The sequence below is a fragment of the Centruroides vittatus genome, unplaced genomic scaffold, assembly GCF_030686945.1.
Source record: "Centruroides vittatus isolate TY-2023 unplaced genomic scaffold, ASM3068694v2 contig_5, whole genome shotgun sequence".
Taxonomy (NCBI): domain Eukaryota; kingdom Metazoa; phylum Arthropoda; class Arachnida; order Scorpiones; family Buthidae; genus Centruroides; species Centruroides vittatus.
In genome coordinates, this window is record NW_027122286.1 from 1,159,984 (window position 1) to 1,185,096 (window position 25,113).

Sequence of the window (25,113 nt, forward strand, 5' to 3'; positions counted from 1 at the left end):
CAAAAATATCATATTCTTGAGCATGTTTTTCAAATAAAACTTTGGAGTATATGAAAAATAATTGTATATTGTGTTTGCAATGACGACTTTTTTACTGTCTGGCATTTTAGGCATCTCACCCAAGTATCCGGGTGAAATGCCAAATGCCATTAGGGTAAGATAACAAATATAATTGCATAAAATTAATTTTCGAATACCTTAACCAAATTTAATTTATTGCATATGTAGTACAAAGTACTTCATAGTAAGTATAACAGCACAGTATAAGTATTGTTAAGTCCGCCCATTCTAACGTGCTCTATAGCTAGCTGAAAGCTTTATTCAGTCCAAAAACCTTTTTGAGAAATCCTTATATAATTTCTATGCATATCCTGCAATAAAACGAGAAAACAAAAATTTATTAAAAATAAGCATATTGGAATTCACTTAACAAAAAATAGGCATGTTACTGCAAGAAAAATGTGGCATCTTTCCCATTTGTTGGGGTAAGATGCCTAGCGGAGTCATGTGTTCTAGCATGTCCGATCGGAATCGGCGATAGCGCACAATGGAAACTTTAGAACCTTAACTACATCACACATTAATTGTTTTAAGCAATTTTTTATAAATTCTATTTTAACTTTTAGTTTTAAAATGATTCTAGAAACATTTCACAACAAAAACTTTGTTCTTATCTTGCTTTTATTCTCCTCACATGTAGAAAATGAGGTAACCGTTACGTCATTTTCCAACTACATTTTCCGACTTCATTTTCCAACTACAGCTTTCCGCACTCAATATTGGCCCAACGATTCATCATGCAAACACATGACAATATCTGACGTCACCGTTTGAAAGTATCAAAAAGCAGGCATCTTCCCCGCTTACCATCTTACCCCGAACCACTCTATATGTTGCAGTCAAAACCAGTTTTTAGTTAGGATGAACTAGTTTCAACTAGTTAGTTTAACTAGTTGAAACTAGTTTATACTGGATGCCTTTGTCATAACTAGAATTTACTGCTAGTCAAAAATGAATTTGAGTTAAAACTAGTTTTAACTAGACAAAACAGGTTTTAACAAAGACATCCAGTATAGACTAGTTTCAACCAGTTAAAACGCATTCTAACTAAAAACGGCATATACAGCATTGGGCATATTGCATTGTTGAAATAAGTGTAACAATTTGTCTCATTATCAATCACTTTTCCCAACTCTAAAGTCTCTATTTTCTCTACTTTGGTTCTAGTATGGAGAATATACATAACTTATTGTTAATAGCCTCAATAGTAAGTTAGACTATGCTTTATATATGAATAATTATTAATTCCAATAAATTTCATCTTTCCATTAATAGGGACAGATTTGAATGAGATTTGGCCATTTTTTGGAATTCATTTAACCTGAAAGCAGATTTGTTGACCAAATAGAAAAGAAATATTAAAGGCATCATCTCATTAAAAAAGTTAAAACAAAAAGCAAATGTCCACTTCAGAGTACCTTAAATCAAACATTTAAGACTATATATTACATTTTCAGAATTACATATGATATATTTCTTACAGTATTGCATTAATCAATACATAGAATTTTAAATAGTTCCTGCTGTGTAGTTTACACAGTATAATGTTACAGAAAAATACTATATACAGGGTATCACAGAGCACTGTACACCCTTTTTAAAATGAAGGGAAATGAATTATATCAAAGTAAATGAAGTACACTCTGCCAAATGATAAAATTTTGAAATTCTAGTACTGGCTGGAAACGGAACATGGCATTTTTAAATTTAGAATGAGATCAAATGCAAAAGATAAGGCAATTTTCTCTCAAATATTTTTCTGAAAATGCCTCCATTGATCATACAATGAACTTAAAAGTGTGATGATCTTGGTAAAACCTTATTATAAGCTGTTTCATTCTACTATTTTTTAGCTGACTAAAAACAATGGCTCAGTTAAACATTTCAATTGAACAACAGTTAAAATCAGCCCCAAGTAAGTTATGCTAGAAGTGCTTACACAAATAAAATACTGTGAACAGTAGTAACAATTTTTATTAGTTCAGCATCAATTACATACAATCCCCTGCCAAAAGTATTAGACTGCCCTTCAAAAATATTGACTTTGCAGTTTTGATTGCATATAATTATTTTCAGTTATATTTTACAAATTTCCTTTATTTTTTCCCTCAAAATTCAATATTTATTTAACAAAAATGTCACACAATAAGATTTTAATGTTTTTTAACATTAGAAGAAAAAAATCATTTTCATGTGTGAGACAAAAATTTTAGATCAGCAAAATTCCTCAACAAAAATATTAGACCACACTTTGATCAAAATCTAATATGACCATCTGAGGATTTTATTAAAGCTGCAGTTCAATTTGGCATTTGATCTACAAGATATTGATACTTATTTGGTGTAATTTCATTCCCAACTCTACTATAGCCAATTTCAATTCCTCCTTGTTGCATGGTTTTGTTTTTGATATTTTTTCTTCAATAAATACTACAAATTTTCAATTGGATTCATAGGACTGTTTGGTGGCCAGTCTGCATTCCTGATATTGTTTTGTAACCATTCCTTAACTGTTTTGCCTTGGTGACAAAAAAACAATTTTGTCACCAAGGAAACCACTGTCATTTTGAAAAAACATTCACTGTCTCCAAATATTTCCTCAATAGATATAATCCAAAAGTAATTTAAAATATCTTGATATACATTACTGTTTACAATACCATTGAAAGTGCAAACTTTGCCCGAAATCATTATGCTGAGTGGAAATTTCACATATGACTCTAGGCATGCTTTGTCAAACCTTTTTTCTGATTACTTCCACACTTTTGTGCTGTTATCATCACCATATCTCAAACAAATCCAACTTTCATCTGAGAAAACTACCTTCTAATTATCAGGTTTCCAGTCTTAATACTTTTGGCCCAATTTAATCACAGTTTCATCTATTGGGTGTAATCATTGGTATAGATTTTACTTTTCTGGAATAGTAGCCCATAGAAGCAAAACATCTAATAACTGTTCTTGAAGACACTTAGACTCCAAATTTCTCTTACTATTTTGCAAATTTTCTGGAGGGTTTTGTCTTCTAATTTTGATGATTTTCTAGGTCTGCCAGGACAATGTTGATTTTCGACACATCCAGATAACTTAAATTTTTTAATAATGTTTTGAACTCCAGTTTTACTTACATTTAGTAGTGTTGCAACTCTTCTAGGAGACATGTTTTGTTTGAATAATGATATTATTCAAAGTTTTAAATCATTTCCCAGCTCCTTATTATGACCCCCTGTTACTGTTGTATATTTGTAATTGATGTGGTTAAATGATTTACTTCCAGTTTCATTAGTGCCACTAACATATTAGAACATTTCAGATTTATTCCATTATTAATTATCAAGTTTTATTGGATATACTTCATATGATGCAATATTTTTGTCAAAGAATAGATAGATAGAAAGATAGTTATATGCAATCAAAACTACAAAATCAATATTTTTGAAAAGTGATCTAATACTTTTGGCACAGGATTTTATGATTATTATGATTTTCCTACATTGAGAGTATATTAATAAAAATATTTTACAGCATAAGTATTTTTTTGTAGTTTTATTTTTTCTGTGCACAAAACTTTCAAGATTATTTTATGGTCAATGGAAGCATTTTCAGAAAAATGTTTGAGACAAAATTGTCTTATTTTCTGCATTTTTTCTGAGTCTAAATTTAAAAAATACCACATTCCATTTAGTAAATTCAACTTCTGGCCTGAATAGCCCATTTCCAGTCAGTATTGAAAGTTGAAAATTTCACCATTGACTACAACATATCTCATTTACTTACCACAGTTTTTAGTACTGTTGATGAAATTCACTTCTCTATATTTTAAAAAGGATATACAGGTGGTATAGGATACTCTAGTACTACATACAGAACTCTACCCATTATATTTTCATTGCCCATTTGAAATGACCATTTTCTTATGTTTTGGAGATGTTTGGAGGTCTTGATCAGTCTTACATTCTTTGTTGGAGTGGCTTTTTTAAAGATATTTTACTGTATACAAATTATATATTGATTCAAACTGAATTTAATTAATAGCAAATACATTAAATTAACAGCTAAATGATAAATATAATTATTGCTTTAATTTAAAATATTTTATCATCATAATTTTTAATTTTAATAAGATTTTTTTCATGATAAAATTCTTTATAATTTATCCTAATCCAACTCATGATAAAATATCAGTGGTGGATTCCAGGATCTAATTACTTTTTCTAAACATTTTTTAAAAATATGTGGTAAAATTAAATTGTCGGTAGTTTAAAAACCAATAAATGATATAATAAATAGATTTTAGGAATTGCATTTCATTATTATCTATAAGTGAAAAACATCCTCTTTATTCTGCAAGTATTACTGATAGTGGAGAGCCCATTGGTACTCCCTGTTTTTGAAGATAAATTTGGTTATTAAAACAAAAATAATCGTTTTCTGTTATTAGGAGTAGAACTTCACATATTTCTAAAACTAGTTGCCTAGATAAACTTTTGTTAAGTAATTGTGCATTTGGCAACGTTATTGCCTTGACATATGGTACCGACTGATAAAGGGAAACAATATCAATCTTGAAAAACCGATATGAATTTCATGGTAAAGTATCTAGTAGATTTTTGTTGATTATCATTTTCACTTTGATGGCTGATGTAACAACTAGATCTGAATGGAACATTAGGAATTTTAGAAAATTTGCCATTTCCTTTTCTAAGAAATATGTAGGGTAAGGTGACAAGACGTCCCGCTTTTGGCAGGACAGTCCCGATTTTTAACAATTTGTCCCACGTCCTGCAGCATTTTTAAAAAGTCCCGAGTTTTGAAAAAATCAAGTTCTTGTCAATTATGTGTCAAACTTATGTCTTATGTTTAAAATTTGTAAAGATCATTTTGTATCACATATATCAGTACCAAGGTGTGCATGAGCATCAGAAATAGAGAATGCTGCGTTGACAAAACCCTTTGTTTTCATGGCAAAGATCGAAAAAAAATGGTTTGGGCACACAGCTGCCGCAACGGAGCAGAATGTGTTCACAAACTGTCCAAACGAGAAAACATTTTGTTCATTGCATGTTACACAGCACAGAGCTCTTGTCTGTCGCTGCCTTAAAAAGCTAGTAACTAGCGAGAATAAGTACATTGGTTTGTATCATTATATTGCTAGCGGGAGGACTGGGATTCATTTTGGTTACGACAGTATTATATAATAAATAAATTACAATAATAAAGTGACACGCAAGGCAAATTCAGAGGAAAAGTAATACAAGTTAGTATTATTATTATTTAGAAAGAAATACAGAAGGATTAAAATAATTGTTATACTATTAGACGTGGTTAACTATATTTTAAGTCAGAAGAACAAGACACAATAAATCACACAGATTTCATGAATCATGTCAAAAAGTTCTATAGTAACTGCTTAGATTATTTAGAAGAGTGAATGGTACATTACAATAATATTGAACATTTTCATTGGGTTTTATTAAAACAAGAATTTAGTTGGGAAGATGCGCAAAAATCATTTGATTACTTTAGTCAACATTTCCCAGATAGTAACATTTCCGAAAATGATCTTTTTAATGAAGTATCATTATTAAAAAATATATTGATAAGGAAAAGGTTAAATCTTAGGCATCAGCAAAAATCTCAACAGAAAACAAATGGTTAGAAATATTTCATCATTTTGAAACAAACTACGTTCCATACAATAATGCATTAAAAATTGTGGAATATGTGCTGTCCTTATCAGGAGTTAATGCGTTTTTTCTACCGTAAATAAAGTGTGGACATCTGATAAATCACAATTAAGTGTTGAGTCTTTGAAAGCCATATTATGTGTGAAACATAATTTAACAAATTCTTACGAAAAATTTCATGACATTTTAAATGACAGCAATCTACTAAAAAAAATTCACTCAACTGAGAAATATGCAAAAGAATAAAGAGTTTTTAAGATTTATAATAGTATATATATTTATTATATTTGTAAATTTTACATATGTTAAAATTTAAAAAAATATAATACAATATAATTTTTTCATTCTTTGATAATAAAATTTTGTTGCTCTAGAACAATTTTTTCAACAAGACAATCACTCTCCCCCGTCAATTTTGTCCCACTTCATCAATGTTAAAATCTGGTCACCTTAATGTAGGGTGTACACATTTATTTACTAAGGGGCACAATGGCCACTCTGATTTGCTTTTGCTTCAAAGAATAATCTTGGACAGGTTGCGCTTCTTTATGCAACACTGCTTGATCGCTACACAGTAAAGCATTTCTAAATGAAATGCTATCATATAGTGAACCATTTCTAAATATTTGCTGTGGTTACTGCAGCAACGATAAAGCAGATTTTACATCAACTACACATGTAAAGCATAATGGACACCTGTATATGTAATGTGATACTACACTATAAAAATAAAAAAGTTGAAGTAATTGTTAATTAAAATATTATGGAAGGATTAATAAGAAGGATAAAATTTTCTAAAATGGCTCTGAAAGTCATCTAAAAAATAGGAAAATACTATATCTTAAAGATAATTATTCAACTTTTGTCTCTTTACTTTCTTCACATTTTCAAAAAGAGAAATGCTAAATTATTTATATCCTTTTTTATTATCCTGTAACTCTAACTAAAACACTACTTTCAGCTGTAACTGGAATTAAAGAATAGATTACAGTGTCCATGTTTAGCTCAAGCAGAAAGTGTTTCTACACTAAAATGCAATGACATGTAGCAATAGCTGCTTGTGACATCATTTTCACTACATAAAGAAATGCAGCCACATGCTACATTACTGGGGGATCTAAAAGGTCAGTAAGAGATGAAATAATTTCTGACAAGGCAATAACCTTCCTTGTTTTACAACAACATACAAAATATGCCTATATCCAAATACTTTGATCATTTTATTCATCCTAATTTGACATAAAATCATAATATTAAAAATACAGTTTACAACCTCATTTCTTAGAATCACATTCTGTAAGATTAAGGTCTTCACTAATTTTAAATATTAGGAAAATGAATTTCTTTAAATAACCTATTAGTATTAACCCTTTCAGCTACAAAATTGCAGCCTTCTGCTTGCTAATCAAGTGTACCTATACTGCTGTTCCAAGCTTGATCTGAAATGGAGTTAAACAGCACCATCAGTCTAGTATTAAAAATTGTCTCTGATGGCACATCCTTTGTCCTTGTCCTTAACATTCGACACACTGGACAAACTACAATACATCAAAATATAAGCAAGCTTCTTCACATTCATGTACTCTAAAACCTTTCAACTTATTTTCAGATCCATCACTAATAATATAATATTATAATAATGAATTCCACTTATGAAATTCTGAACTCAGAGATGATAAATTCTCTCACTTGTTATCTTTTTAAAACAGTAACAATACTTCAATAGTATACAAATGTAGAATCAAGCATTTAGCCATAAGGAGCAGCACTTCACATACTAATGTTCTTCCTCCTCTCTCTTTGTAAGCCCCTAGTGCTACCCCACTCAATAAATAAACAGCATTAAAAAAGTCTGACAAGCAGTTGAACACTGGATGAAATAGAAAAACAGCCAATAGGTACAGCAGAATAAAATTCAATACTTGTTCAACCTTTTCTTTTTGTATTGAGCATTCTTATGTGTAAATTACCACTGGTTAACAGAACTAAATCTAAGTAATTAATAAACAGATTTTGCAAATAAAAATGTTTCCTTTCACTCATCTAGCTATAAAATAGAAACAAATGAGACTTTTAAGTTACTGTTTCTATTCACCTCTACCTGTGAATGAAAAAGAAAACAAATGAGAAATTTAATTACTTGTTATATCAAATACTGAAGTTGTTAAGGAGGACAAGACCAATTTTTTATCACAACTTATGAGGTTACATCATAAACATTATTGGAGTTACATAATCATTTAGATAGAGAGGTTTTTCTATTCATCCATAATTACAGTAACTTCAATTATTATTTAAAGAACATATTAAAAAACAAAATAATCAAAACTTCTGAGCATACAAAAGAATATTTAATGCATACTGTTTCATTTTAAATAATAATAATGAACAAATTAGTTATAATCCTGGAAATAGAAACAAAATCAAATTAATGATCTATTTTATTTTATTTTATTATATTAAATATGAAAAATTAAGGTTTAATAATTCATCACTGATTACATTATTAATTGCATTTAATCAATATTATATTTGATTACTTAAATATACTTCTACTAGAAGATAACTTAATTTAAATAATTTCTCAATTTAATAAAGCTATAATACTAAAGATATCTAATAATGAGAAGCAGTGCAGAAATAATAGTGACTTTCAATCCATAAATGGTGCACACAAGCATTTGCAACATTGGGCACATTTTATAAATCTGTTTGGTTACAATGTACAGCATCATAGGCAAGATTATCTCTCTCTGTAAGTGTGAAGTACACTTCCTTGATGCTGAGGAATTTTTCTCTATTACTCAGAAGCCCAGAAGACCACCACAAATAATAAAGCATAGGTTTGAAAATGTCAGCAGATAATTAAAAGTGCAAGATGAAATGCAACTTAACACCTTTGCATTTATCCAATTATCATCCTTGTGTACCCATTTGGCATTGAAGAATACCACTAGGCTTGTAAGAATTTCTCTGTCAAGGTGTTTTAACTGCTGATGAAAGGTGGTGTCAGGAGACTGCACAAGAGAAACAGTTTCTGATACAATTTTTAAAGTAATTTCTGATGTATTGGCAGCTTGATTGAAGAATTTTGTATATCAATCCATACTTGTATGTCTGTCCCATGAATCTGTCACAAGAGGAAAACTGTTCTTTAAGTTTGGGATTATTTGTCTTTCCAAAATGAATTCATTTAGAGACGTGCTCATTTTGCCTCATTTAGTAAAAGTGAGAGTAATGTTAGAAGGCATGAAATTATCACTCTCTACTTGCATTTTTGGCCCAAAGTTCTCCATATTCTTGTAAACATAGGAAAACATTGCCATTATCACTAGCCCATTAATAACATACTGTATAGTGTAACTGTGTGTTGCCAGATATTGTAGTGATTAAGCATACCCAAAAATTAATTTTTCACCTTTGAAGGTATAAAATACTAAAGTCTTTGATAGGCAGTATTTCATATCAGAAACCATACTGGTCAGTATTGAATGTATGGTTGTCATCAAAGTTCTTTGGTATGGGTTTTGTGTTATCCTGAAAGGCCTTTGCTCTCCACATAATATTCTCTGCTGATTGCAGTGCTATTTTACTAACTAACCATGTTATTTTTCAATTACCAATGTTATAGTGACTCTTAAAACAATACAACTATGTATGACTAGTTCTGAAGTTTAAGTTAGCCATGTTAGATCAGACTCAAGTTTCCATACTTAACTTTAATAACAAAAATTTCCTCTTATCATCTATTTTTTTCTTTGGTAACTACATCAACTACAAGTAGATAAACCTGCTCTCTCTGAAAATGCCCTCTCATGTTCTAGTTCCTTATTTTCCAAATAATGATGCACTCAAAACCAATTAAATTGTGATAATGAAACAATGAAAACAAACATTTTTGAACCTCTTCTGGGCTCTGCATCAAGTTCTCAACAATTCCAAGATGGTTATTTGATTATGGAATAACATTTAAATAAGAGTTTGATTATTTTCCAAATCCAAAAACAGCATCTGCTCTTAACAAATTCTCAAGCAGGGAAATGTATCAGACAGGCATTTATTTATAAATGTTCATCACTCAAAAGAATAAAGTTAGTTTACAATTATAACATAGTTAAATGCCAAAAAAGTTGTCCGTGACAGGGCATAGCCTCTACAAACTAGTCAATGGCAGAGAACTACATAACCTTAATTTTTAAACCTCTTTAACTCACTCCTTATGGCACATAGAATGAAACAGTTTGATGATTGTATTATCATATTAAACACTACTTGCGTGTCAAAATTCATCAAAATCAGTGGGGGACATATAATACATATAGTACTCTTTGTCAGTGGGAAGAATACAGAGTTAGAAAACCAAAGTAAAAAGATAACAATCTCAACATCTTTTTGAAAATTTTCTTCCTTGTCACCTGATGACAAGAAAGCAAATTTTCAAAAAGATGTTGAGAAGTTAAAAACAAGGGATAAGAACAAGGTATAAACAGGGACCCATCTAAATTGGAAAGTAGATCTTCACTGACGAGTATAAACAGGGACCCATCTAAACTGGAGAAAAAGAACTACAGGATAAAGATATGTGGAAAAAGATGCTAAATTATTAATTAAAAATTTAAAAAGTGAGACTCAATCAAAAAGCACTACAGAACAAACTGAAGTGAAGTTAGTATTATTCAATTATTGTATTTTAATGTGTAACTGATGATGGTCATCAGTTACACATTAAAATACAATAATTCTAAAGCATTTTGATATAGAACATACAGGATTTTATTATTAAATTAAAATTCTTCTTTAATAACAATAAATTTTTAACTGAAAAAATTATTTAATAGATTTTGCTATTTTCTCCAATTCAGAGTCAAACATTTTTTAAAATGTATTCTTTGATTTGCATTTTATTTACTTTTCAGAACATCTGAAATGACTTTTAATAAATAATTTTTATTTTATATTGTATGTTTTTGGTAGATTCTAGATTCACCACTGATATTTATATTTAATTATTTTATAAATTTTTAAATAATTATTACTAAATACATATATTTAATTGTAAAACCAGTGGCAGATCTAGAATGAAATTACTAAATTATCATTTTTTATTTTAAAAATGTTTAAATTTTCAATTTTATCATTTTTTTGTTACAAATTTTTTATATGTATTTAAAAAAACTAAATAAAATTTAAATATATTTTAATGGAAAATATATACAAAAACTGCATAAATTGAATAATTTATTAAGTAATTCAATATGAATATATTGATAAAATACAAAATATATTTAATACATTTTAAAATAATGTAACCAATCAAAAATAAATGAAATTTTCAATTTACAGAATAAACTGAAAAATTTATAAGATTTAGATAAAGAAACAAGTTACTTCAGATTAATTAATAATCAATATAAAGAAATAAATGGACATTATTAATAAGTCAACCTGAAAATATCATTTTAAAAATTATTAATTAAAGTTTAAAATATATTATTCCTTAAGAACTGGTTTTGACATAATCCAATATTAGTTTATTTTACATTTTAAAAATGTTTAATAAGTTTAAATTAATAAAGTTTATTAAGTTATAAAAATTAAATATCTACATTGATTTTTTTTATTTATTATGTATTAAATCTTTCCCAGCAACTCTTTTTAAATTATTAATTTCTTTCAATTTAACAAATAATTAAAAATTTATGGGGCGATAAATAATAAATGCTCGTAACTACAATATAACTTCTATTAAATAAAAAAATTCATTAAAAATTTATATTTTTCATGCTATATCTGCCACTAATTATTAAACATAAAAAAAATTTAATTTTTTGCTTTTTAAAAAAAAACAAACAGTTTTTAGAATGTTACAGTTAAATGTTTCTTTTTTTCTGTTTTAATATTAATAAATCAGCTTCTATGAAAAGGAATTTCAATCCATTGATGATGTAATCTTTCTGCCAGACTGCTCTCCATGTCATATTAACACGCCTCTTCCCAGTTAAGCAATAATTTAAATACTACTACTTAAAATCCAAGAAAATATTTCCATAAGATAATTTCTAATAATAGAAATTATCTTATGGAATTCAATAAGATAATTTCTATTATTAGAAATTATCTTATTGAAATAATTAAAGGCTTCTTCTAGTTACAAGAATATCAGTTTGATTAAAAACTTTAAGAATTTTTAATCAAACTGTATCAAAAATGCTCAAAGAGCTATTTCAGTTTTATAATCTGATAACTGTAGAAGAAGACTCTAAGTGCTAAGATGGTAAGTCATTTCAGCATTTAGTGTTGAAACAATTTGTCATCTTATATTTTCTTGGATTTCAGGCAAACGGTATTTAAATTTACTGTTCTCCGTGTGTTGCACATGAAAATTCATATCTGGATCAGAAATCTAACACTAATAAAAGTTCATAAACTTCATTATTAAAGTTTTTTTAAAAAAAATAAAAATAATATACAGGCAGTCCTCAACTTTCAGATGTAGTGAGTTCCTAAAAATGAATACAAAAGTTGAATATTTTATGATATAAACAGAGTTCCATTCTCACAAAGTTAAAAAGAAATGCTATAAAATTTACAATTAAGATAGGAAAGTTTCAGTTTTTTACAGTGAATATATAGCAAAAAACAAAACATTATTTAAAAGCTTAAAACCACAATTTAAATAAAAAACATTAAAAACAAATTTATAAAAATAATTTTGATGTGACAAACTAAAACTGGCAGAAAGTGCCACTACATAATAGCTTAAAATTTTTGCACATTGGCTGAAAAGTATGAATTTGACATACAAAAGGCAAGTTAATGGTAAGAAAGTATCTCATATGAAGTGAGCTGTCTGAATGTCAAGAACCACCTGTACTATTAGTAAAACAAATAAATAAATAAATATATATATAAAATTTTATCAATCAGGATTATTAATATTTTATATTTTAATACTAATAAATATAAATCAATATTTTTATCAATACTTTACTTTTATTGGTTACTTACGTAATACAATACACTTGTCTATGAAATTAATTAAATAACATTTTTACTCTATATAATAAGAAACTAAAATAAAAACACTAAATTAACTGTCCATATTTTAGAGTAATTATATAAATTTATAATTTTATTCAAATACAGGAGAGTCTAGAAGAAAGCAATATGATTTAGCACCAATAAATAATTATAAAATATATAAAGCCGTATGCATTGCCAGAATACTAATAATATATGAATCCATTTCTAGATTCAGAACATTACTCTCCTTAAATAGAAATCTCTACTGTCTATACTTTTTCTTATATCATAAAACAAAACATCAAGTTTCTTTCATTTCCCAGAAAATTCTGAGTCTAACTCATAGACCCTTTTGGTAAAACAAAGAGCTGCCTGCCTTAGTGTCAAGAGAAACAATCAATTCACCAATGATTTGGCTAACATAATTTATTTTTTGCATCTAATGAATAATCCTATGCATATCTAGACACACAATGGCAATGTCTGTAGTATATAGAGATATATACCATCTAATATTTCAAGACAAACAAAAAATTCTTCAGTGCAATATATACAGGGTTGTTGAAATTAAACTTTCCCAACTCAGAGAGCTCTGAAGAGTGTTCAACAGCTCAAATGAAACAGCAATGAACAGTAGGTACTTCAGATGTTGTGCTTGCCCTTTATTAAATAAAATTTTTTGTATAAAAAGTCATCAATAGGTGGTGTTGGAGTTATGCAACTGGGGTCCAAACCTGTTCCATTATTGGAGAACAGTATCTTAATGTGCTAACAACTTTTTGATCCCAGAGCTTCAACAAAGCCTTCAAGATACCATATTCATGAAAGATGGTGCACCATCCCACATCCCTTGCTCTGTTCAGTGTGTGTTAAGACAGACTTTCAGGGATGAACAAATGATCAGTTGTTACTTCCTGTTGGGAAGTAACAGCTTGGTCTCCTTGTTCACCTGATTTTACCCCATATGACTTCTGGCTATGGGATTTTTTGAAAGACCAGGTCTATCATGAAAGATGTGCATTTGTGTCAGACCCAAAGGACAGAGTTCATCAGCATTTTCTTATGATTAAGGGCATATTTCCTCAAAAAATGTTTTATATTCAAGTGTTTTTTACAAATTTCCAAATAATAATTGACAACTGTCATCCAATCTGATCTTCTGCCTGTAATATTCTAAAAGACAAGTTATAAACAAAATTTCTAACCTTTTGGATAACTATAATTGAAATTCTGATTACAATCAATAAAGTTTATTTTAAATTTTGTTTTGAGATTGAATGGTAAAGGCCTGTTGCTCAGAGGAATCCATGTTCCAAGTGCTGGTGAGAAATTTTCACAGATGATTTGATTACAATATATTCGGCTTTATTTCTGACCATCAAACTGTTCCATAGTGAATGTGATTGAACTCATGCACAGTAGCAGGCTCTCTTAGTATTCAAAGAGTAGAAAAAATTATTATATATCATACATTTAAAATAAAAGAAATTAACTTTTAATAAATCATCAATATTGTCAACTTATTTTCATACAATAATTCTCCATAAATATATTTTCATAAAAATTAAGTAATTTGTTAATTTCAACAGTATATATTTTATATATAATTGGATTTTAAAATTCAAAATTAAAGTAAAAAATTGTTTACAATAACAAAGTAGTCATAATGTTAAAATATAAAATCTTAAAAAGACAAATCTCTAATTTATTGTATTCCACAATAGTAGTATTTTCTCTTAGAGCAGTTATATTTTATAAAATCCCCAAAATAAGCCCTGCGATAGTTCAAGATTAGACAAAAATATTAAAATAGAACTTTCATTCATTTTAACTGGTTGAAATAGATGAATTACTAAATAAACAATGATGATGAAAGAAGTTAATTAGACATGTTTTATTTCTGTTAATTTTGAAACCTTTTTGATTAAAAAAATACTTGGAAATTCCATATAATATTTACATAAATAAATAAATACAAAATGTCAAATTTTAATTATGTTGCGATCAATAATAAAAGACCAGATACATAAATAATATAATTGTTATCAATTTTTAATATGATATTCATGTTAAACCTGAAGAATTTCTGTTTCTTAACTTTTTATTATTCTGTGTTTAACTAATTCATACAATAAAAGTTCTATTTTAAAATCAATTTCTGTTTCTAATTTAGTATATAACCAAATTAGCTTTTTAATTTCTCATTTTTATCAAAAAATCTCATTTGTAACTTAATTTAGATTAATTTTTACATATAAAAAAATGTGATATTAAGATCTAAATAAAAATACTTTTAATGTAATATTTGAAAAAAAGTCTGACATGTATATGCTTATAGTAATAAACATAGAATTGACTTTAGTCGCAACATATTCAGCTAGATAATAGTAATACTTTCTAGAAATTACTTTAAATTTATTTTGTTAAATGTTTTTGAAATTATTTTAATTTATTTGGAGTATATACTCATCATCTATGATTAATATTTAGAAAATTTTAAAACTTCTGATGACTGAGCTTGCATGTTGATATTTTCTATTATGTAACGTTCTGTTACATCCTTACAGATAATCATAACGTTATAACACTACATTGATGAATAGATGGCCAAAATAACAAATGAATCAGTCTGCTACTCTGCAGAACCTGATTTAAGACTAGTTTGATTCTCAAATTTTCTTGGCTTGTTACATTTAGATACATCAGATCCCATTTTCAGGACTCAAGAGTCCTCTTGTGAGTCTGGTCATATCAAATATGTCAAAGATTTTAACTGGTCAGTATAATATATAATTTACAATCAAAACCAAATTACATTTAGTCAACTATTAAAATCATTTTCTCAAGCAGAACTGTTTAAGCACACTAGATCAATTTTCCTCATAGAAATGATTCTTAGTTATTTTAAAATAATTATTAAGATAAATAATATGTAAACAGTAAAGATGAATTGTAATATATATTAAAAAAGATAAAATGAGTTTGGATTTCTAAACAGTTAGTTTATTTAACTATTATTTTTTACACATTGTTAATTATATGGAAAAATGTATTATTATTATTTGGTTGTAAGAATGTATCTTTAATATTTGTTAAATTTTTATTGAATTACATAAGGATTTATTAATTGCTTTGTATATTTTTCCTAATTGTATGAGTTGTAACAAAAGATATCAATTAATTATTTCACATAATCGTTTTAGATTTGAATTTTGAAATTTTTAATACAGACAAATGTTGATGTGAGTTTGAGTGATTAAATTTTATAAATTAACAGTCTTATCCTGTACTTGACCAACAACAAATAAACAAAATTATTTTTGTGCAAGTATTTATTTTACAGAAAATATTAATGCACAAACTCATTATTGCTGTAAATAATGCTTATAAATTTGATGATTTTAATTAAAACCATTATAAATTCATTATGAAATATTAAATAGATGATAAATCTGTTTTAAGGATTGATGAAAAATAATGCTTTAACAGATTAAAAAACAGAATAAAATGAAAAATATTTAAAATATAAAAAAAAACCAGAAATAATAATCTTTTGGATATTTTCAGGATATTTGGAAGTTATCATGATTCATTATCAGAAATGTCTACAAATAATCAAATTAAATGCCATTGTCATATTTGTTTTATCTGTGGAGTTATGCATATGGAATTAAAATAATTCCAATAAAATTTAACAAAATAAATATAAAACACTTATAAAACAAATCTAGTTATCTCTAACTAAATTATCACAATTAACACACGAACAATTAGATCTATTGTTTGATTTTATTCAATATATTAAAATTTAACTTAATACACTTAAAATATTTTAAAACATTAGAATTGAAATTTGTAATTCATAATTTATTATTAATTAATTATACAAATTAATTTATAATGTTACATATGTATCATAAAATATGAAAAAAATACAAATTCTAGTAATTTTTACCTCTGCATATTTAGCAGGTACATCTGCTTTCTCAATACCGTAACACATTTTGCAGATTGTTGTTGCAGCCATTTGTAGCACTACTTGACCAACTCCTTAAAAATTAAAATTATATGCCAGGTCAGAAAAAGAAATGCTTGTTCAAAGATTTCTTAATTCGGAGTAACTTATTAAAATAAAAATATAAGAACAATAGTTATAATGATATATAACATATAAATATAATAATGAATTAAATATATTTTAGAATGGAAATTTTAATAATAATAATTATTAATATTAATAACATATATATTTGAAGTTAAAGCATTATAAAAACACTTAATATTTGATAACTTTTAGACTGTTTGGTATAGCAGCTTTAATATGGATAGTAGGATATCTTTCCTTAGTTTTCTCTCAAATAAATAACTACAAGAAAAAAACTTTTATATTAAGTTTATTTATCTTTGTACCTTTTCATTTGTACCTTTTCAATTTTTCATTGTACCATTTTTTAAACTTAAATTAAAAGCAAATTGAAGAATAAAAACAAAATACATTATGCATTTTCTGTAATCCTAGAATTAATAATATAATTAAATCATCAAGCATTTTATATTTTTGGAATTCTTTAATTTTATTTCCTAATCACATACAATCAATGTCATTTTTAATTTTTTTTTCCAGTATGCTTTAAGGCATGTTTTAAATTTCAATAAATTTTTCTAATTTATTTTTTAATTAAATCTTTACATGTAATTGTTCTTAAATATCAAAAGAAAAAATTAGTTTTAATCCATACCACTTCCAAGATCAATAAATATATCATCTTCATTTATTTCAATTTCATTAATCATCTGTGCAACAAACTCATAAGAAGTCTCACCATAAACCTGAAATAATGTAAAAATGATATTTAAGTTTTTTTCTGTTTTAAAATTTTGAATTAAGCTGTAAATAAAATTACACAGAAAATAATGCCACATCTAATTGTTGAATAAAACCCCAAATTTTAAACTATAAGATTATTAAAAAAATAATAATTTTATTTTTAGTTTTGGAAAACATGCTAATTTAATAGGAAAAACATAATATTTTACACTCCTGTTTATGTCCATAATTGAAATAATTACTCTATTTCTGGTAATATGTATCTAAGTGAGCAGATCCTAATCAGTACACACTGTTATACATTTACTGAATGGTATACTGTGTAGTATTGTATAGTCATTAACATTAATGTAATTTGCAATTATTAATATTTAAGACTATTACATTGAACTTTTAAGTATTTCGATATTACATTATATATTGATGCCTAATTAAATAACAATAGAGCTGCATGTTTACATAATCTAATCTATTTTGCTTAAAATCATTAAAAAAAAATTAAAAACAGCAGCACTGAGAATCAATGAATCATCACAAAATTCATGTTATGAATAGTCTATGTTAGAAACAAGTTTGTAAAACGATGGAGTGAGTTAGCAAAGCAAGCAGGAGGTTTGGTTACTTACACTGGCTGGGAAAAAAACTAGAAATAGAGGCACTGAAAATTAATGAATTACCCAAAAAAATTTTAGCAAGTGGACAAAGACCATACACAGCAGTGTTTCCCAACGTGGGGTCCACGCTCCACCAGAGGGACAATTTGATTGTTAAGAGGGGCAATTCGAAAATGAACTCATCCAGAGTTTAAGTTAACCGTATAGTCGCTGTATGCCATATTTATTGTAAATATTGATTTAAGTTAGTTTTAACTTTATTTGTTCTTTGTTTCCCTTTCTTTCTAGAACTTCCCTTTATAACCCTTTTCCCTTGGGGTGGGATTAACAATTCTGGGAACCACTGAGAACAAACAGATGAACAAGGCCCTGAGCCGTGAAAGAGGAGAAAGGACATTCTTTGCTCCAGACCTCGAGGTGGGCAGACATGAGTTGTGGTGTTCCAGGTCACGTTTGGCAATGACTGGAAAGTGCAAGAGACTTTGATGAAAGGATTGGGTTTTATCATGGTTACAATAAAACAGTGTGGCAATTAAGTGCAAGGAAAACTTCAATGAATGAGAGACCTTCCAAAAGAGTTCAACGTATATGTTGGGGGGACATAAGAATTTTAGAAAGGCTTAGGTGGGGCATAGCACAAAAAAGGTTGGGAAACACTGATATACAGTGAAGCAAACCATGTAACCATGGAAATGGAATGTTTTTCTGTCGGATATCCAACTAATAAAAAAATAAAATAAAACAAAAGAATATTTTTGTTTTACATCCTGAAAATTAGAAGGTTGTTTCTTTTATATAATTTGAATAAAAAATGTGTTTTATTCAAAACATAATTAAATCACAATTAATTTGGGTGCGAAAATGTATTTCGAAACAGATCCAAACTTAGTTTATGTTTATGGAATCCTCACTAGGAGTGAACATCAAATTTTACTTTGCATAAAAATAAAGGAAAAAAATAAAATCATAGTTCAGATATTGACAAAAGTCTTTCAACATCAAAAACACCAGTGAAAATTTCCATAGAACATTTAAAGGAATATAGGAAAAGAAAACAAATATTGCAATAACAGGAACTGTCAATATCAACTAGTAGAGGTTTCTAGCACTGTTACCAAAGTTTCAATCATGTCAAAATATACATAGGCCATTGTTTAGTCATGGACAGTTATACATAATACTACCATATTTTTGTGGATTGAATGACATGCCATATAAAACTGGGGGAGACCAGCATGCCAGGAACCCCAGAGTTACTAGCAGCCAGTTAAACTGCAACTAAAAAATAAAATTAATCATAATAAAATAAAATAAAATTTGATGAAACTAATTATTAAATAAATGTCAAAGAAAACATTCTTCCAAGTACAATAAATAACAATATTGTAATTTGACTGACTTAAAATCAGGAAGAGTTTTCCTTTACAGGACAATAAAGCAATTAATGGCTTATTGACGTTAGTAGTAGTAGTGGTAGCAATAGCAGTTAGTGTGTGCTGCACTGACCATTTACCCTGGCCTTAAAAATAACACCTTCCTTTCTATTTCACACAAAAGGGATGTTAATAAGTGTAAGTTGAGATAATTTACAGGGAGTTTCTGAAATTTCATATGTTTATTTTTGGTATTTTTCAATCAAATTACAATAAAATAAACATAAAAAAAGCACTTTCAGTAGTCTACGAGTATTTTATATCATTAGAAAGAGGACAAAATGAAGAAATTAAACATATAATCATAGTTTTTGATGTAATGCAGTTTTATAGTTTTAGAATAAAAACTTGTTCATTTTTACATGACATAACTCATTCAGTTTCTTCATGTGCCCTCTAGAGAGGGATGTATAATCTCACTTAAACCAGGGTGCTGGTTTTTACCATACGAAAATATTTCATTTCATGGTCCCCTGGATAGACTGACATGCCAGACAATCTGCGAAAATATAGTATTAAGATGTAGATCACAGTCTGGTATCAAAATTCAAAGTAAAAGTGAAATTCAAAATGTAGTTTGGAATAAAATAAAATAATCAACCATTCCAACTTCAGCAAAAATTCTTTAATCCTAAGAACGTTTTCAAACGCATTAAGCGTCCATCTTCAGTTACATCTTTAAATTAAATATGAAATTCGAACTAATATTAAATTTCGAACAAATATTACATAAATTAACGGTACGATTACAATAAATAAATAAATACATAAAAAATAAAAAATAAAAATAAAATAAAATAAAATAAACAGGATTATCGTAATTTACAAAATTATGTCAATATTTCATCAACAAATAAAAATAAAATAAAAATAAAACAAAAAATAAAAACGAAACTAAAAAACAACGTGCGGTTTAAACCAATCACGGATTATCGCTATATTTCTTTACAAATGCCTTCATCCGTCATTAAAGATTTAAAACAATATCAGCTCTAGGATTTATCGTACTTCTATGTTTAGCCCAAATCATCGCACAAAGATTTCCAAGCTGTGGAAAGCCCATCAGCGTCCCTATAATTAATGCATTGCGTACTTCTCTGCGCTCTGTGGATCTCCAATTTTTCGAAAAATTTTATTGCGTGTCTCGATCTAGTAGCCCTGATGATAGAGGCTTGGTCCCAAAAGACCGTGATGCCTTGCTGCTTAGCATAACTGGCCAGGACGGTACTATCAACTGATTTTTCCACCGATCGCTTGTGTTCATTAATCCTCTTTTTTAAATTTCTCAAAGTTGCCCCTATATATACTAATTTAGAATCGAACCTATGATCCCTTAATGGTATCGAATAAATTCCTGTTAGTGAGTTACGCTCATACTTCATCTTATCATTCCTTAAAAGCTTGTATATGGTCGGATTACGTCGATAAATAACCTGCAAATTCCTACTCTTGGAAATCCTTTTAACTAACGGCTTAAGAAAAGGAATGTAATCGAGGATCACTTTCTCTCTTGGTTGGTTTCTACTCCTCCCACTCGTTCGGTTATGGTGTTTCTTGATGAGAGCATCTATTTTTTCTGTTCTGTAGCCATGTTGCAAAGCCGTTGTTCGGATGTGTATAGTTTGGAAAGAAGTTTTATAAAAAAAGATTTTGTTTTTCATTAAAAATATTATTATTGAAATTTTTGTTATAGTGTATATTGTAAAATCCAAAATCAAAGCCATTCACACTTTTCCAACAAATGGGTTTAAAGAACAAATCTACAAACTGAAGAAATAGTCTATATTGAGAATAAGTGGACAAAGTCTTTGGAACAAGCAAGTGAAGTAGCAGAGATTGGACCACTGTAGGCAGCCAGGTAACAAAGTTCTTGAGTAGCAATATGAGTGATTAAAATAAATAAAGTTAAATATAAAATTTTAAGTTTTCTACTAAATTCTATCATGCTTTATATCTTTATACTTAAAATTTCTCCAAACCATGTTAAAGATGTAACACTGACACAAACAAATACTGTACATACATATTCCAGCAGATAGCATTTCATGAAAATTACAAATGTCTTTGGAAACATTGAGGTCTTCTTCAGGTTAAAAATCCATTCCACAGACAGAACAAGAAAGAACATATTCAAAAATGGAGAAATGTTTATTTTATTTTAATAAACAACAAAAAACATTATTAACTTTACAGAAGATAAATTCAAATTGTGTAATACAGGAAATCCTCATTAATTCAAACTCAAATAGTTCAAAATCCCATTAGTTTGTAACTGTACTTTTGTCCTGGCTGGTGATATAGAGATTTACATGTTAAGAAATCCGATTAGTTCAAAGTACAGCTATTTCAAAATTCAAAGTGAAAATTCCGTCTGAACTATGATATGCATATGTTAACACATTTGTTTAGATCAAAGTGCCTCCATGCTATAAGAGAACAATAGACCAAAAACATGGCTTTTCTTTTATATTAACACATTTTTGGGTGTCACCTTACACATGGACTACCTTTTTTTTTCCTCTCTTATTATCTAATAAAATAAGGCTGGTTTCTGGGATTGCAAGATTGGGCTATAAGTAGCAGATTGAGATATTTGTAGGCTCTGGATTACTACATTTGGGTGATTTACTACTTTTTGAACCACTTTAAAAAATAATTTTGGCTACATTTCAAGGAATTCTGCTTTACTTTTTAGAAAACTTATCTGGCAACCTGTGAGGTTCTTGCCAGACATGTGCTGTTTACCTGCAGCTTATTCATATTATTATTAATTAATGAAAATAGCATTCTGTATATGTAGTCGTATTCCATTTCCTTAATAACTTACATGACATTTGGCATATTGTACAGAAATATGTAAATCTTGGATAATTCAAAACTCAATAATTCAAAGTTGTGATTATTTTGTCTCTTGAATATCAAACTAACGAGGATTTCCTATGTATAACTTTTAAAAATGAAAACAAAAATACTAAAAATAATGTTGGAAATAAAGTTAAACGAATGTCTCATAGGTTTATGAATTACAAGTACAGGTACTGTACATAGAATGTATTGCCATGCTTGAGGTAAAGAAATGATGTTATTGATGCAACTTCCATTGAGTTTAACTTTATATATTTCTACAACCTTGACTATTTGTAATTTCTCTCTACCAAATATCTTTTACAAAAGCCTAGTTTCATTCCAGCAGAGAGGAACACCCTGGGTTCCATCACTTATTGGGCCAGTACATACTATAACATAGTTATGTTTGGAGATATCATACATATGTTCTTTAGTTCTCATGTCCAGGGATATATCTGTAAGAGGAGCCAATATATGTTAATAGTCTGTTGAATCTGGATTCAACAAAAGGAACAATGTATTCCCTGGGAGCTCGTAATTCATTTAAGGCATCTTTACCATTGGTAAGTAACAAGTATACAGTAGGAGATCTTTTAAGTAAGATGGAGGTTTAAATTTTTAGCAAACTTGGTGTAAAATCAGCACATTTCTGATTTATAATTGAGAATGAGGTGTTTAATTGCCTTGGTATTTAGTGGGGCCTCTCTGGTTGACTCTTTCCATAGTGCATGCTACTGTAATGATTATTGATGCATTATACCCATAATTAACTGCAATATGCAATGTGATTTAGTTCATGTACTGTGTCCGATAAGTGGGTACTATGAGTGTAGGCTCATTTAACAAGTGCGTGGAAGGCTGCAATTTTATAGTGCATGAGATCTGTTGTCTAACTCAATCACATTCTGTAAAGTTAATAATGTTTTTGGCTGTTCATTTTATCTTGTGAATTTCAAATTGCATCATATTCTGTTTGGAACATTCTTCCATTTTTTAGTATGTTCTTCCTTATTCTATCTGTGGAATGGCTTTTTTACCTGAGGAAGACCTTTCAATGTTATAAGCAAGAAACGAGAAAAGACCTTTCAATGTTGCCAAAGACATTTGTAATTTCCATGAAATGCTATCTGCTGGAGTAAGTATGTACAGTGTTTGTTTGTGTCAGTGTCAATTGAAGAAGTGAGTAAAAGCCTAGCAATTTAATCTAAAATGTTCACTGTAAATCTTTTGCAAAAGTCTAATCTCTGTAAAGAAATGCAGGAACTTTTTGAAAAAAGACTAAATATTAATAGACTTCAAAAAAGACAAACTAAAATTGAAAAATTCAAAGCAATATAAACTCAGAGAATACAAAAGATCATGCTGACATCACATAATTAAACATAATAATAAGAGTATAAAGAAAAAATTTTTAAAGAATGCAGAAATTTTTATGTAAATGAAAAGAGTTTATCATAGTGCATTATTAAAAGTGAATGAGATGCCAAAAAAATACAAAACAATTACGTGAGATTATATATTTAAACCAGGGGAAAAATCCACCATTTTTTATCTTTATCATTTTTGATTTTTTAATATAATACAGCTTCTGATTTTTTTTATTTTAATTATTATTTATAAAATAAAAATTAAAATAAAAATTTCCCATCAATATAACAATTTCAAAAACCTACCTCAGGAGAAAAAGGTTCATACTGATTTAATTTTTCTGGATCTGTAACAGAATGATTATAAACTTGTTGAAGGATATGACGAAGTAATCCAGTAGATGGTCGAGTTTGAAGACGAGATGGCCGTGATGTTCCTTTCCACTATAATAATTATTACACATATAATAGGCTACTTACAAAATATATTAAAGCAAAGGTTCAGAATTCTCTTCACTTAAAATTATTTACAAATGAACCAGAAACAAAACTGTTATGAAAAGAAATGTTGTTATTCAAAATTATAAATAGAAAAATACCACATAAAAATTGATCTAAAAATAATTTGAAGCTGAAGGAATCCAAGTTAAAGCTGATAAAATTAAATTTAAATTTCAATCTAATTTTTTTGAAGTAATTTAAATGATTATATTCTTCTATTTAATATAATAATTTTAAATATATATTTTCATTTCTTTTCTGTCTTTTTCATCGTCGTCATTATTATCTATCAATGTTCATTAGAGAATTTATAATTGAAGATTCTATTAATCTGATTATGAGTTATTAACATAAAACCAATTATCGTAACATAACATAAAATTATACTATAATTGGCATTTATGTCAATATGATTATAATATCATTAAAAAATTTCCTGACTATAATATAAAGACTGGATGTCAAATTAGAATTATTCAAGTTGTCATTATTCTAGGGATCTGGTTTGGAACCTCAAACTTTCACAGGTGACTTGACCCAAATTAGCCAGGCATTTTCACCCATCACTTGCTTAAGTACCCCATTGTAGGTCTGGCAAGATAAGCATGATAGGCAAAAAAGACCTATCTGCAGAGTAGAAAAACTTAAATCATTCAACTCAAATCAATTCTTATCATACACAAATTTAAAGTATGTGATTGATTAAAAATTCTTTTGATAAAATTTTTTTTTGTATACGAAATTCTTATTTTA

At 28.0% G+C, this 25,113-nt stretch overlaps 1 protein-coding gene across 3 annotated transcripts in view; it reads right to left on the reverse strand.

Annotated features, from left to right (window-relative positions):
- Positions 1-25,113, reverse strand: part of LOC136978206 (uncharacterized) — a 145,713-nt gene that overhangs the window by 38,449 nt on the left and 82,151 nt on the right. For all 3 annotated transcript variants that reach the window (XM_067273862.1, XM_067273861.1, XM_067273863.1), the window contains 3 exons: positions 24,166-24,303; positions 17,510-17,600; positions 16,726-16,820 (listed from right to left, as the gene is read on the reverse strand). In XM_067273862.1, coding sequence (XP_067129963.1) covers positions 16,726-16,820; positions 17,510-17,600; positions 24,166-24,303 — 324 coding nt within the window. The remainder of the gene's footprint in view (positions 1-16,725; positions 16,821-17,509; positions 17,601-24,165; positions 24,304-25,113) is intronic.